The sequence below is a fragment of the Ranitomeya imitator genome, chromosome 3 (assembly GCF_032444005.1).
Source record: "Ranitomeya imitator isolate aRanImi1 chromosome 3, aRanImi1.pri, whole genome shotgun sequence".
NCBI lineage: Eukaryota > Metazoa > Chordata > Amphibia > Anura > Dendrobatidae > Ranitomeya > Ranitomeya imitator.
Window position 1 is genome coordinate 847,408,152 of NC_091284.1, and position 14,390 is coordinate 847,422,541.

The 14,390-nt window shown below is 46.5% G+C and overlaps 1 protein-coding gene across 1 annotated transcript in view; it reads right to left on the bottom strand.

The window, feature by feature from the left end:
- Nucleotides 1–12,885: 12,885 nt before the first annotated feature.
- LOC138671458 (galectin-1-like) overlaps nt 12,886–14,390 on the bottom strand; it is a 34,936-nt gene continuing 33,431 nt past the window's right edge. The window contains exons 2-3 of the mRNA XM_069759638.1: nt 13,811–13,955; nt 12,886–13,737 (exon numbers count right to left, since the gene is read on the bottom strand). Of these exons, the coding sequence (XP_069615739.1) occupies nt 13,179–13,737; nt 13,811–13,955 (704 nt within the window). The 3' untranslated portion in view covers nt 12,886–13,178. The remainder of the gene's footprint in view (nt 13,738–13,810; nt 13,956–14,390) is intronic.

A 14,390-nucleotide genomic window follows, 5' to 3' on the forward strand; every position in this document is an offset into this window, starting at 1 on the left:
TAGGCGAAGAGTCTCCCCAAGCTAGAAGATCGTTGGGTACAGCCGGGACCAGCTGATTGGAAAGCATCACCAAACCAGGGATTCAAGCTTGAGGAGGCTAATTTGCATATTCCAGGTGCCTTCTGGGATAGGCGAAGAGTCTCCCCAAGCTAGAAGATCGTTGGGTACAGCCGGGACCAGCTGATTGGAAAGCATCACCAAACCAGGGATTCAAGCTTGAGGAGGCTAATTTGCATATTCCAGGTGCCTTCTGGGATAGGCGAAGAGTCTCCCCAAGCTAGAAGATCGTTGGGTACAGCCGGGACCAGCTGATTGGAAAGCATCACCAAACCAGGGATTCAAGCTTGAGGAGGCTAATTTGCATATTCCAGGTGCCTTCTGGGATAGGCGAAGAGTCTCCCCAAGCTAGAAGATCGTTGGGTACAGCCGGGACCAGCTGATTGGAAAGCATCACCAAACCAGGGATTCAAGCTTGAGGAGGCTAATTTGCATATTCCAGGTGCCTTCTGGGATAGGCGAAGAGTCTCCCCAAGCTAGAAGATCGTTGGGTACAGCCGGGACCAGCTGATTGGAAAGCATCACCAAACCAGGGATTCAAGCTTGAGGAGGCTAATTTGCATATTCCAGGTGCCTTCTGGGATAGGCGAAGAGTCTCCCCAAGCTAGAAGATCGTTGGGTACAGCCGGGACCAGCTGATTGGAAAGCATCACCAAACCAGGGATTCAAGCTTGAGGAGGCTAATTTGCATATTCCAGGTGCCTTCTGGGATAGGCGAAGAGTCTCCCCAAGCTAGAAGATCGTTGGGTACAGCCGGGACCAGCTGATTGGAAAGCATCACCAAACCAGGGATTCAAGCTTGAGGAGGCTAATTTGCATATTCCAGGTGCCTTCTGGGATAGGCGAAGAGTCTCCCCAAGCTAGAAGATCGTTGGGTACAGCCGGGACCAGCTGATTGGAAAGCATCACCAAACCAGGGATTCAAGCTTGAGGAGGCTAATTTGCATATTCCAGGTGCCTTCTGGGATAGGCGAAGAGTCTCCCCAAGCTAGAAGATCGTTGGGTACAGCCGGGACCAGCTGATTGGAAAGCATCACCAAACCAGGGATTCAAGCTTGAGGAGGCTAATTTGCATATTCCAGGTGCCTTCTGGGATAGGCGAAGAGTCTCCCCAAGCTAGAAGATCGTTGGGTACAGCCGGGACCAGCTGATTGGAAAGCATCACCAAACCAGGGATTCAAGCTTGAGGAGGCTAATTTGCATATTCCAGGTGCCTTCTGGGATAGGCGAAGAGTCTCCCCAAGCTAGAAGATCGTTGGGTACAGCCGGGACCAGCTGATTGGAAAGCATCACCAAACCAGGGATTCAAGCTTGAGGAGGCTAATTTGCATATTCCAGGTGCCTTCTGGGATAGGCGAAGAGTCTCCCCAAGCTAGAAGATCGTTGGGTACAGCCGGGACCAGCTGATTGGAAAGCATCACCAAACCAGGGATTCAAGCTTGAGGAGGCTAATTTGCATATTCCAGGTGCCTTCTGGGATAGGCGAAGAGTCTCCCCAAGCTAGAAGATCGTTGGGTACAGCCGGGACCAGCTGATTGGAAAGCATCACCAAACCAGGGATTCAAGCTTGAGGAGGCTAATTTGCATATTCCAGGTGCCTTCTGGGATAGGCGAAGAGTCTCCCCAAGCTAGAAGATCGTTGGGTACAGCCGGGACCAGCTGATTGGAAAGCATCACCAAACCAGGGATTCAAGCTTGAGGAGGCTAATTTGCATATTCCAGGTGCCTTCTGGGATAGGCGAAGAGTCTCCCCAAGCTAGAAGATCGTTGGGTACAGCCGGGACCAGCTGATTGGAAAGCATCACCAAACCAGGGATTCAAGCTTGAGGAGGCTAATTTGCATATTCCAGGTGCCTTCTGGGATAGGCGAAGAGTCTCCCCAAGCTAGAAGATCGTTGGGTACAGCCGGGACCAGCTGATTGGAAAGCATCACCAAACCAGGGATTCAAGCTTGAGGAGGCTAATTTGCATATTCCAGGTGCCTTCTGGGATAGGCGAAGAGTCTCCCCAAGCTAGAAGATCGTTGGGTACAGCCGGGACCAGCTGATTGGAAAGCATCACCAAACCAGGGATTCAAGCTTGAGGAGGCTAATTTGCATATTCCAGGTGCCTTCTGGGATAGGCGAAGAGTCTCCCCAAGCTAGAAGATCGTTGGGTACAGCCGGGACCAGCTGATTGGAAAGCATCACCAAACCAGGGATTCAAGCTTGAGGAGGCTAATTTGCATATTCCAGGTGCCTTCTGGGATAGGCGAAGAGTCTCCCCAAGCTAGAAGATCGTTGGGTACAGCCGGGACCAGCTGATTGGAAAGCATCACCAAACCAGGGATTCAAGCTTGAGGAGGCTAATTTGCATATTCCAGGTGCCTTCTGGGATAGGCGAAGAGTCTCCCCAAGCTAGAAGATCGTTGGGTACAGCCGGGACCAGCTGATTGGAAAGCATCACCAAACCAGGGATTCAAGCTTGAGGAGGCTAATTTGCATATTCCAGGTGCCTTCTGGGATAGGCGAAGAGTCTCCCCAAGCTAGAAGATCGTTGGGTACAGCCGGGACCAGCTGATTGGAAAGCATCACCAAACCAGGGATTCAAGCTTGAGGAGGCTAATTTGCATATTCCAGGTGCCTTCTGGGATAGGCGAAGAGTCTCCCCAAGCTAGAAGATCGTTGGGTACAGCCGGGACCAGCTGATTGGAAAGCATCACCAAACCAGGGATTCAAGCTTGAGGAGGCTAATTTGCATATTCCAGGTGCCTTCTGGGATAGGCGAAGAGTCTCCCCAAGCTAGAAGATCGTTGGGTACAGCCGGGACCAGCTGATTGGAAAGCATCACCAAACCAGGGATTCAAGCTTGAGGAGGCTAATTTGCATATTCCAGGTGCCTTCTGGGATAGGCGAAGAGTCTCCCCAAGCTAGAAGATCGTTGGGTACAGCCGGGACCAGCTGATTGGAAAGCATCACCAAACCAGGGATTCAAGCTTGAGGAGGCTAATTTGCATATTCCAGGTGCCTTCTGGGATAGGCGAAGAGTCTCCCCAAGCTAGAAGATCGTTGGGTACAGCCGGGACCAGCTGATTGGAAAGCATCACCAAACCAGGGATTCAAGCTTGAGGAGGCTAATTTGCATATTCCAGGTGCCTTCTGGGATAGGCGAAGAGTCTCCCCAAGCTAGAAGATCGTTGGGTACAGCCGGGACCAGCTGATTGGAAAGCATCACCAAACCAGGGATTCAAGCTTGAGGAGGCTAATTTGCATATTCCAGGTGCCTTCTGGGATAGGCGAAGAGTCTCCCCAAGCTAGAAGATCGTTGGGTACAGCCGGGACCAGCTGATTGGAAAGCATCACCAAACCAGGGATTCAAGCTTGAGGAGGCTAATTTGCATATTCCAGGTGCCTTCTGGGATAGGCGAAGAGTCTCCCCAAGCTAGAAGATCGTTGGGTACAGCCGGGACCAGCTGATTGGAAAGCATCACCAAACCAGGGATTCAAGCTTGAGGAGGCTAATTTGCATATTCCAGGTGCCTTCTGGGATAGGCGAAGAGTCTCCCCAAGCTAGAAGATCGTTGGGTACAGCCGGGACCAGCTGATTGGAAAGCATCACCAAACCAGGGATTCAAGCTTGAGGAGGCTAATTTGCATATTCCAGGTGCCTTCTGGGATAGGCGAAGAGTCTCCCCAAGCTAGAAGATCGTTGGGTACAGCCGGGACCAGCTGATTGGAAAGCATCACCAAACCAGGGATTCAAGCTTGAGGAGGCTAATTTGCATATTCCAGGTGCCTTCTGGGATAGGCGAAGAGTCTCCCCAAGCTAGAAGATCGTTGGGTACAGCCGGGACCAGCTGATTGGAAAGCATCACCAAACCAGGGATTCAAGCTTGAGGAGGCTAATTTGCATATTCCAGGTGCCTTCTGGGATAGGCGAAGAGTCTCCCCAAGCTAGAAGATCGTTGGGTACAGCCGGGACCAGCTGATTGGAAAGCATCACCAAACCAGGGATTCAAGCTTGAGGAGGCTAATTTGCATATTCCAGGTGCCTTCTGGGATAGGCGAAGAGTCTCCCCAAGCTAGAAGATCGTTGGGTACAGCCGGGACCAGCTGATTGGAAAGCATCACCAAACCAGGGATTCAAGCTTGAGGAGGCTAATTTGCATATTCCAGGTGCCTTCTGGGATAGGCGAAGAGTCTCCCCAAGCTAGAAGATCGTTGGGTACAGCCGGGACCAGCTGATTGGAAAGCATCACCAAACCAGGGATTCAAGCTTGAGGAGGCTAATTTGCATATTCCAGGTGCCTTCTGGGATAGGCGAAGAGTCTCCCCAAGCTAGAAGATCGTTGGGTACAGCCGGGACCAGCTGATTGGAAAGCATCACCAAACCGCGCGCCTTACGGCGCGCGAATTTTTGCCTGTAGGACATTATTGCAAGAGAGCTTGGCTGAGTAGATTACACAAGAAGGAAAACACACAGCAAGTCAGCAGGATCTAGGAGCAACATGGCAGATGTGACAACCTACATGGTGAGCTGCAGCATGTGCTACATGTTTACAGATCGACCAGAAGAAGAATCCAATTTCACCTGTCAGAAGTGTAGACTAGTGGCCCTTTTAGAAGAAAAGGTGCGGGGTCTGGAAGAAAGAATAGCAACTTTGAAACTCATCAAAGAGAATGAAGACTTTCTAGACAGAACAGAAGCATCTCTACTGGTCACAGAAGGTGAAAAAAGTGTCAGAGAACCTCCAAAAGCAGATGAGTGGAAGCATGTGACCAAAAGAAGCAAGAAGACCATGGAGAAATCACCAACCACACAACTGAAGAACCGATATCAAATCTTTGTAGAGGATGAAGATGGCACACCTAAGGATGAAGCAATACCAGCAAGCAAAAAAGAAAAGGGCACACAGCAACAAGTGACAGCAAAAAGTACAGCCAAGAAGCAACGAAGAGTGGTGGTGGTGGGAGACTCACTACTGAGAGGCACAGAAGCAGCCATCTGCAGACCGGACATAACTGCAAGAGAAGTATGCTGCCTTCCAGGTGCGATGATCAAGGATGTGACCGATAGGATACCAAAGCTCTTTAGCTCCAAGGACGTCCACCCATTTCTTCTGATACATGTTGGCACCAATGACACGGCAAGGAAGGACCTACCGACAATCTGCAAAGACTTTGAAGAGTTGGGGAAGAAAGTAAAGGAACTGGATGCACAGGTAGTTTTTTCTTCTATCCTTCCAGTAGACGGGCATGGCACCAGGAGATGGAACAGGATCCTTGATGCAAACAACTGGCTAAGACGATGGTGCAGACAACAAGGATTCGGATTCCTGGACCACGGTATGAATTACTTGTACGATGGACTCCTCGCCAGAGACGGACTACACCTCAACAAACCTGGGAAACACACATTCGCCAGAAGACTTGCTACACTCATCAGGAGGGCGTTAAACTACAAGAAGAGGGGACGGGAAGAAAAACATTAGACTCGAACAAAGACGACCCAGGAAAACATACTCAGAAGGGAGGTAAGAACATTTCTAAAACAATCCACAGTGAGGAGATTGGAACAAAACAAAATCCTCTAAACTGCATGCTCGCAAACGCCAGAAGCCTGACAAACAAGATGGAAGAACTAGAAGCAGAAATATCTACAGGTAACTTTGACATAGTGGGAATAACCGAGACATGGTTAGATGAAAGCTATGACTGGGCAGTTAACTTACAGGGTTACAGTCTGTTTAGAAAGGATCGTAAAAATCGGAGAGGAGGAGGGGTTTGTCTCTATGTAAAGTCTTGTCTAAAGTCCACTTTAAGGGAGGATATTAGCGAAGGAAATGAGGATGTCGAGTCCATATGGGTCGAAATTCATGGAGGGAAAAATGGTAACAAAATTCTCATTGGGGTCTGTTACAAACCCCCAAATATAACAGAAACCATGGAAAGTCTACTTCTAAAGCAGATAGATGAAGCTGCAACCCATAATGAGGTCCTGGTTATGGGGGACTTTAACTACCCGGATATTAACTGGGAAACAGAAACCTGTGAAACCCATAAAGGCAACAGGTTTCTGCTAATAACCAAGAAAAATTATCTTTCACAATTGGTGCAGAATCCAACCAGAGGAGCAGCACTTTTAGACCTAATACTATCTAATAGACCTGACAGAATAACAAATCTGCAGGTGGTCGGGCATCTAGGAAATAGCGACCACAATATTTTACAGTTTCACCTGTCTTTCACTAGGGGGACTTGTCAGGGAGTCACAAAAACACTGAACTTTAGGAAGGCAAAGTTTGACCAGCTTAGAGATGCCCTTAATCTGGTAGACTGGGACAATATCCTCAGAAATAAGAATACAGATAATAAATGGGAAATGTTTAAGAACATCCTAAATAGGCAGTGTAAGCGGTTTATACCTTGTGGGAATAAAAGGACTAAAAATAGGAAAAACCCAATGTGGCTACACAAAGAAGTAAGACAGGCAATTAACAGTAAAAAGAAAGCATTTGCACTACTAAAGCAGGATGGCACCATTGAAGCTCTAAAAAACTATAGGGAGAAAAATACTTTATCTAAAAAACTAATTAAAGCTGCCAAAAAGGAAACAGAGAAGCACATTGCTAAGGAGAGTAAAACTAATCCCAAACTGTTCTTCAACTATATCAATAGTAAAAGAATAAAAACTGAAAATGTAGGCCCCTTAAAAAATAGTGAGGAAAGAATGGTTGTAGAGGACGAGGAAAAAGCTAACATATTAAACACCTTCTTCTCCACGGTATTCACGGTGGAAAATGAAATGCTAGGTGAAATCCCAAGAAACAATGAAAACCCTATATTAAGGGTCACCAATCTAACCCAAGAAGAGGTGCGAAATCGGCTAAATAAGATTAAAATAGATAAATCTCCGGGTCCGGATGGCATACACCCACGAGTACTAAGAGAACTAAGTAATGTAATAGATAAACCATTATTTCTTATTTTTAGTGACTCTATAGCGACAGGGTCTGTTCCGCAGGACTGGCGCATAGCAAATGTGGTGCCAATATTCAAAAAGGGCTCTAAAAGTGAACCTGGAAATTATAGGCCAGTAAGTCTAACCTCTATTGTTGGTAAAATATTTGAAGGGTTTCTGAGGGATGTTATTCTGGATTATCTCAATGAGAATAACTGTTTAACTCCATATCAGCATGGGTTTATGAGAAATCGCTCCTGTCAAACCAATCTAATCAGTTTTTATGAAGAGGTAAGCTATAGGCTGGACCACGGTGAGTCATTGGACGTGGTATATCTCGATTTTTCCAAAGCGTTTGATACCGTGCCGCACAAGAGGTTGGTACACAAAATGAGAATGCTTGGTCTGGGGGAAAATGTGTGTAAATGGGTTAGTAACTGGCTTAGTGATAGAAAGCAGAGGGTGGTTATAAATGGTATAGTCTCTAACTGGGTCGCTGTGACCAGTGGGGTACCGCAGGGGTCAGTATTGGGACCTGTTCTCTTCAACATATTCATTAATGATCTGGTAGAAGGTTTACACAGTAAAATATCGATATTTGCAGATGATACAAAACTATGTAAAGCAGGTAATACAAGAGAAGATAGTATTCTGCTACAGATGGATCTGGATAAGTTGGAAACTTGGGCTGAAAGGTGGCAGATGAGGTTTAACAATGATAAATGTAAGGTTATACACATGGGAAGAGGGAATCAATATCACCATTACACACTGAACGGGAAACCACTGGGTAAATCTGACAGGGAGAAGGACTTGGGGATCCTAGTTAATGATAAACTTACCTGGAGCAGCCAGTGCCAGGCAGCAGCTGCCAAGGCAAACAGGATCATGGGGTGCATTAAAAGAGGTCTGGATACACATGATGAGAGCATTATACTGCCTCTTTACAAATCCCTAGTTAGACCGCACATGGAGTACTGTGTCCAGTTTTGGTCACCGGTGCTCAGGAAGGATATAATGGAACTAGAGAGAGTACAAAGGAGGGCAACAAAATTAATAAAGGGGATGGGAGAACTACAATACCCAGATAGATTAGCGAAATTAGGATTATTTAGTCTAGAAAAAAGACGACTGAGGGGCGATCTAATAACCATGTATAAGTATATAAGGGGACAATACAAATATCTAGCTGAGGATCTGTTTATACCAAGGAAGGTGACGGGCACAAGGGGGCATTCTTTGCGTCTGGAGGAGAGAAGGTTTTTCCACCAACATAGAAGAGGATTCTTTACTGTTAGGGCAGTGAGAATCTGGAATTGCTTGCCTGAGGAGGTGGTGATGGCGAACTCAGTCGAGGGGTTCAAGAGAGGCCTGGATGTCTTCCTGGAGCAGAACAATATTGTATCATACAATTAGGTTCTGTAGAAGGACGTAGATCTGGGGATTTATTATGATGGAATATAGGCTGAACTGGATGGACAAATGTCTTTTTTCGGCCTTACTAACTATGTTACTATGTTACTATGTTACTTCAACGGATCCCGGTGATCCTGACATTTTCTTGTGACATATTGTACTTCATGTTAGTGGTAAAATTTCCTCGATATTACTTGCGTTTATTTGTGAAAAAAATGGAAATTTGGCGAAAATGTTGAAAATTTCGCAATTTTCCAACTTTAAATGTTCATGCCCAGAAATCACAGAGATATGCCACACAAAATACTTACACTTAGGTAGGAAAAAAAGGATCATCCCCGCACTGCCGCAAGAAAAATTCCAAAAATTGTAGAGGTTTCAACGTGGTTTATTCTACACGTTTTGGGGTTCAGGTGACCCCTTCATCAGGACTTACCACAAATATTGTACAAGAGTCATAGGTATACAGGGTTTAAGTACACGTCAGCATTTGGAAGCAACGCCCAATGGATCAGAAAAAAAAGAAAGAGAAACACGCTCTCTTTTTTTTTCTCTCTTTTCAATTTTTGTTATTCTACAAACAAAAATAAGGCTAAATGTGTAAAATATCAATTTGTATTTCTCTGATGATTTTTAATCTTGTCATGTGAACTTCCTGATGAACCTGAACTCTGACACTGGGTGTCATCTGATCCATTGGGCGTTGCCTCCAAATTTCACAAAAATGATCTTTTCGCGCCTATTTTTTTATTTTCTCAAGGGTAACAGAAATTGGACCACAAAAGTTGTGCAATTTGTCCTGAGTATGCCGATACCCCATATGTGTGGGTAAACCACTGTTTGGGCGCATGGCAGAGCTCGGAAAGGAAGGAGCGCCATTTGACTTTTCAATGCAAAATTTACTGGAATTGAGATAGGACGCCATGTCGCGTTTGCAGAGCCCCTAATATACCTAAACAGTAGAAAGCCCCCATAAATGACCCCATATTGGAAACTAGACCCCCAAGGAACTTATCTAGATGTGTTGTGAGAACTTTGAACCCCCAAGTGTTACACTATAGTTACACTATAGTTTATAACGCAGAACTGTAAAAATAAAAATAATTTTTTCCCACAAAAATGATTTTTTAACCCCCAAATTTTTATTTTCCCAAGGGTACCAGTAGAAATTGGACCCCAAAAGTTGTTGTCCAATTTGTCCTGAGTACGCTGATACCCTTTATGTGGGGGTAAACCACTGTTTGGGCACATGGCAGAGCTCGGAAGGGAAGGAGCGCCGTTTGGAAGGCAGACTTAGATGGAATGGTTTGTGGGTGTCACATTGCGTTTGCAGAGCCCCTGACTTACCTAAACAGTAGAAACCCCCCATAAGTGACCCCATTATGGAAACTAGATGCCCAAAGAAACTTATCTAGATGTGTTGTGAGAGCTTTGAACCAACAAGTGTTTCACTACAGTTTATAACGCAGAGCCGTGAAAATAAATAATCTTTTATATTTTCACAAAAATGAATTTTAGCCCCCAGTTTTGTATTTTCCCAAGGGTAAAAGGAGAAATTGGACCGCAAAAGTTGTTGTCCAATTTGTCCTGAGTACACTGACACCCCATATGTGGAGGGTAAACAACTATTTGGGCGCATGGGAGGGCTCAGAAGGGAAGGAGCACTGTTTTACTTTTTCAACGCAGAATTGGCTGGAATTGAGATCGGACGCCGTGTCGTGTTTGGAGAGCCCCTGATGTGCCGAAACAGTGGAAACCCCCCAATTATAACTGAAACCCTAATCTAAACACACCCCTAACCCTAATCCCAACAGTAACCCTAACCACACCTCTAACCCAGACACACCCCTAACCCTAATCCCAACCGTAATTCCTACCTTAAGGCTATGTGCACACGTTCAGGAATGTGTGCAGATTTTTCCTGATATTTTCCTGAGGAAAACCTGACATCACTCCCAGTAAATCCACATGCGTTTTTGGTGCGTTTTTGATGCGGTTTTCAGTGCTTTTTTTTAAGCGTTTTTAAAAACACATAAAGTTGGTTAAAAAAAAAAAGAGGCTCTCATAAGGTCATTTCCTGTTCCAACCACTCTTCTCCATTTTGCCTTCTTGTTGCATTCAACATGCCGCACATTCAGCCCCATTGGCGTCTTTCCCCACCACAAAACCATCTTTTGTTGCTGGCGGCACTGCTTTTGCTGCACCACCACAGCGAGCAGGTAAGATAATGTCATTATATGTGCACACTTTGCGGATTAGGCTGCGGATATGCAGCGTTTCTGATGCTGTGGATTAGGCTACTTTCACACTTCCATTAGAGCTCTGTCGCAATCTGTCGTTTTTGGGGAAAAAACGGATCCTGCAAATGTGCTTGCAGGATGGTTTTTTTTCCCATACACTTGTATTTGCGATGGATCGCCACACGTTGCATCCATCGTGCGACGGATGCGTCGTGTTTTGGCGGATCGTTGGCACAAAAAAACCTTTCATGTAACTTTTTTTGTACATCGCGTCCGCCATTTTCGACCGCGCATGCGTGGCAGAACATACACCACCTCCTCCCCAGACTGCAGAATGGGCAGCGGATGCATAGAAAAACTGAATCCGCTGCCCACGTAGTGCAGTTATTTAAAAAAGTCAGTCGGTACGTCGGCCCGACGTATTGCGACGGGCCAGTACCAATGGTACCATGCCAGTACCGATTTTCCATGCGTCGTACAGTACCATGTAATAATAAAGACTATATTCTCCCATAGGAGCAATCTCGGAGGAGAAGGAGTAGAAGATGTCCAAAACGGATGTGGGTTCATCCCATTATTCAAGAGCGGGAGGAAAAGGAACACTTCCATGTCCTTTACCAAGATTTAAGGAGGTAAGATATATGGAGAAAATATATATTCTCATCTGTGTTCAGTTATTATTTTTATTGCTGTTATACAATGTTGTGTTACATTATATCTGTGTGTTTAAAATAATTTTTTTTTTTTTTTTTTATTCCGTTATCCGGAGAAATTTATCCAGTTTTGCCGTCTTCTGATTCAGGCATTTGATCGGCTTCTGATAATTCTGGCTCCACACCTCAGCTACAAACACACGGTCATGCGCAGATCAATCTCTGCAGAGGAAAGGCTGCTCATCACCTTGCGGTAAGGCCAATTTTTTTTCTTTTACACACACTCCCTGACACATTGCCCCCATAGTTAATGCTGCCAGTGCCCCCATAATGCTGCCACTGCGCCACAATGCTGCCAGTGCCCCCAAAATGCTGCCACTGCGCCACAATGCTGCCAGTGCCCCCATAATGCTGCCACTGCGCCACAATGCTGCCAGTGCCCCCAAAATGCTGCCACTGCGCCACAATGGTGCCAGTGCCTGCCCCTTAATGCTGCCAGTGCCTGCCCCATAATACTGCCACTGCGCCACAATGCTGCCAGTGCCCTCATAATGCTGCCACTGCGCCACAATGCTGCCAGTGCCCCCATAATGCTGCCACTGCGCCACAATGGTGCCAGTGCCTGCCCCTTAATGCTGCCAGTGCCTGCCCCCATAATACTGCCACTGCGCCACAATGCTGCCAGTGCCCTCATAATGCTGCCACTGCGCCACAATGCTGCCAGTGCCCCCATAATACTGCCACTGCGCCACAATGCTGCCAGTGCCCTCATAATGCTGCCACTGCGCCACAATGCTGCCAGTGCCCCCATAATGCTGCCAGTGCCCCCTTAATGCTGCCACTGCGACACAATGCTGCCAGTGCCCCCAAAATGCTGCCGCTGCGCCACAATGCTGCCAGTGCCCCATAATGCTGCCACTGCGCCACAATGCTGCCAGTGCCCCATAATGCTGCCACTGCGCCACAATGCTGCCAGTGCCTGCCCCCACAATGCTGCCAGTACCCCCATAATGCTGCCACTGCGCCACAATGCTGCCAGTGCCTGCCCCCCGTAATGCTGCCAGTGCCTGCCCCATAATGCTGCCACTGCGCCACAATGCTGCCAGTGCCCCAATAATGCTGCCACTGCGCCACAATGCTGCCAGTGCCTGCCCCCCATAATGCTGCCAGTGCCTGCCCCCATAATGCTGCCAGTGCCCCCATAATGCTGCCACTGCGCCACAGTGTTGACAGATATAGTGCCCCTGAATCGTATTTTTTATGTTGCCATACATATTTTTATCGTTATTAAAAATATTCAAATTTTTTTTTGTTTGTTTTTTTCAGGTTTTTGGCCACAAGAGAGAGCTACTTGTGTTCTCCAGCATTTAACCAAAAAAAAAAAGAAATTAATAAAAAAGAACTTTGTTTGAAGATTCAAACCTTGTGTCCACGACTTACTCTTTTGTGACTGACACTTTTACTGATCCCATTACCCACAGTTCACATACTGTAAATTAACATATCCTTTCTTTAAATAAAAAATGACCCCACATTATTTCAAATACAAATTTAGTTTTTATTCAAAAATAAAAGGACAAACATTGTCCAAAAGAGTCCATCAACAATGGAGGTTATCACAACCTGTCAACAGGAGAGGGGGGTTTGGGACAGAAATCCTCAAAACTGCTCGTACTCCGGCTCATACCCACACCCCGGAAACAGTTCTTGTGATGAAATACTAGTATTTTGGGAGACATGATGCCCAGTACGTGGACGAGTTACTGTACAGTGGCTGGAAGTGTAGGCTTCTGCTGCATCGGGCCTGTGTGCTGCTGCATGGAAAAAACGCTGCAAAGAAGCTGCTGGCGGTGGTGGAGGCTCACGTGGGTAATTAAATGCCTTCATGATCGCCACTACTATGTCTTGTGATGGGGGTATCGGTGATGGGACAGCATTGACTGCTGTCATACAGAGGCTCTCCCTGTCCCATGGCATGGACCTTAGGCGGCTGGCTATCCATATTTGTCCAGCTCATCTTGTGTCGATGAATTGTTGATGATATTGAGGGTTCGACTAGTGATAGCTTCAATGACACTAGTCGAAGTCTCCTTTTTTTGCCTTTCTTGGGTGCTGCCCTAACCAATGGCACGGGACGGGCAGAACCAGCCCCCATCCCAGTGGGCCTTGAACCGCCAACAGCAGAGCTTGACGCAGCGCCAGAGGCAGGAGCAACAGCAGAAGACACCAAGGCCGCATCCACCGCAGAGGACGAACTTGCCACAGTACAGGAGGGTGCCATAACAGCAGCATACATAGAGGATGACGGCCTAGGCGAGGGTGGATTTCGTGAGGAGCACATTGGAAAGTCCTCCACCTCCTCTCCAACACCATGCTCCGGGCTGTTGCCTTCATGGACCGGTGGGGTTTGGGCCCTTACATTGCCTTCAGTTCTGTACAAGGAATAAAAAAGACATGCTCAATAAAAGAGTGTTGTGAAACAAAATATATATATATATAACTTACCGCCGCAAATTTCTGCTTGTTAAAATAAACTGCAGCTGTTCTGCAAATGGCACCCTCTTCTTTGAGGGCGAGCTGCCGCTTTCTGTCCTCTGTGCCTTCACCAGCCTGTCGGTCACAGATCTCCACCTTTTTTTCACATCGTCCACTGAAATGGAACAAGTAAAAAAAATTATAAAGGAACTAGATGGTGGCCCAATTCTAACACATCGGGCATTCTAGAATATGTATGTCCACGTAGTATATTGCCCAGTCACGTAGTATATTGCCCAGCCACGTAGTATATTGCCCAGCCACGTAGTATATTGCCCAGCCACGTAGTATATTGCCCAGCCACGTAGTATATTGCCCAGCCATGTAGTATATTGCCCAGCCACGTAGTATATTGCCCAGCCACGTAGTATATTGCCCAGTCACGTAGTATATTACCCAGCCACGTAGTATATTGCCCAGCCACGTAGTATATTACCCAGCCACGTAGTATATTGCCCAGTCACGTAGTATATCGCCCAGTCACGTAGTATATTACCCAGCCACGTAGTATATTGCCCAGCCACGTAGTATATTACCCAGCCACGTAGTA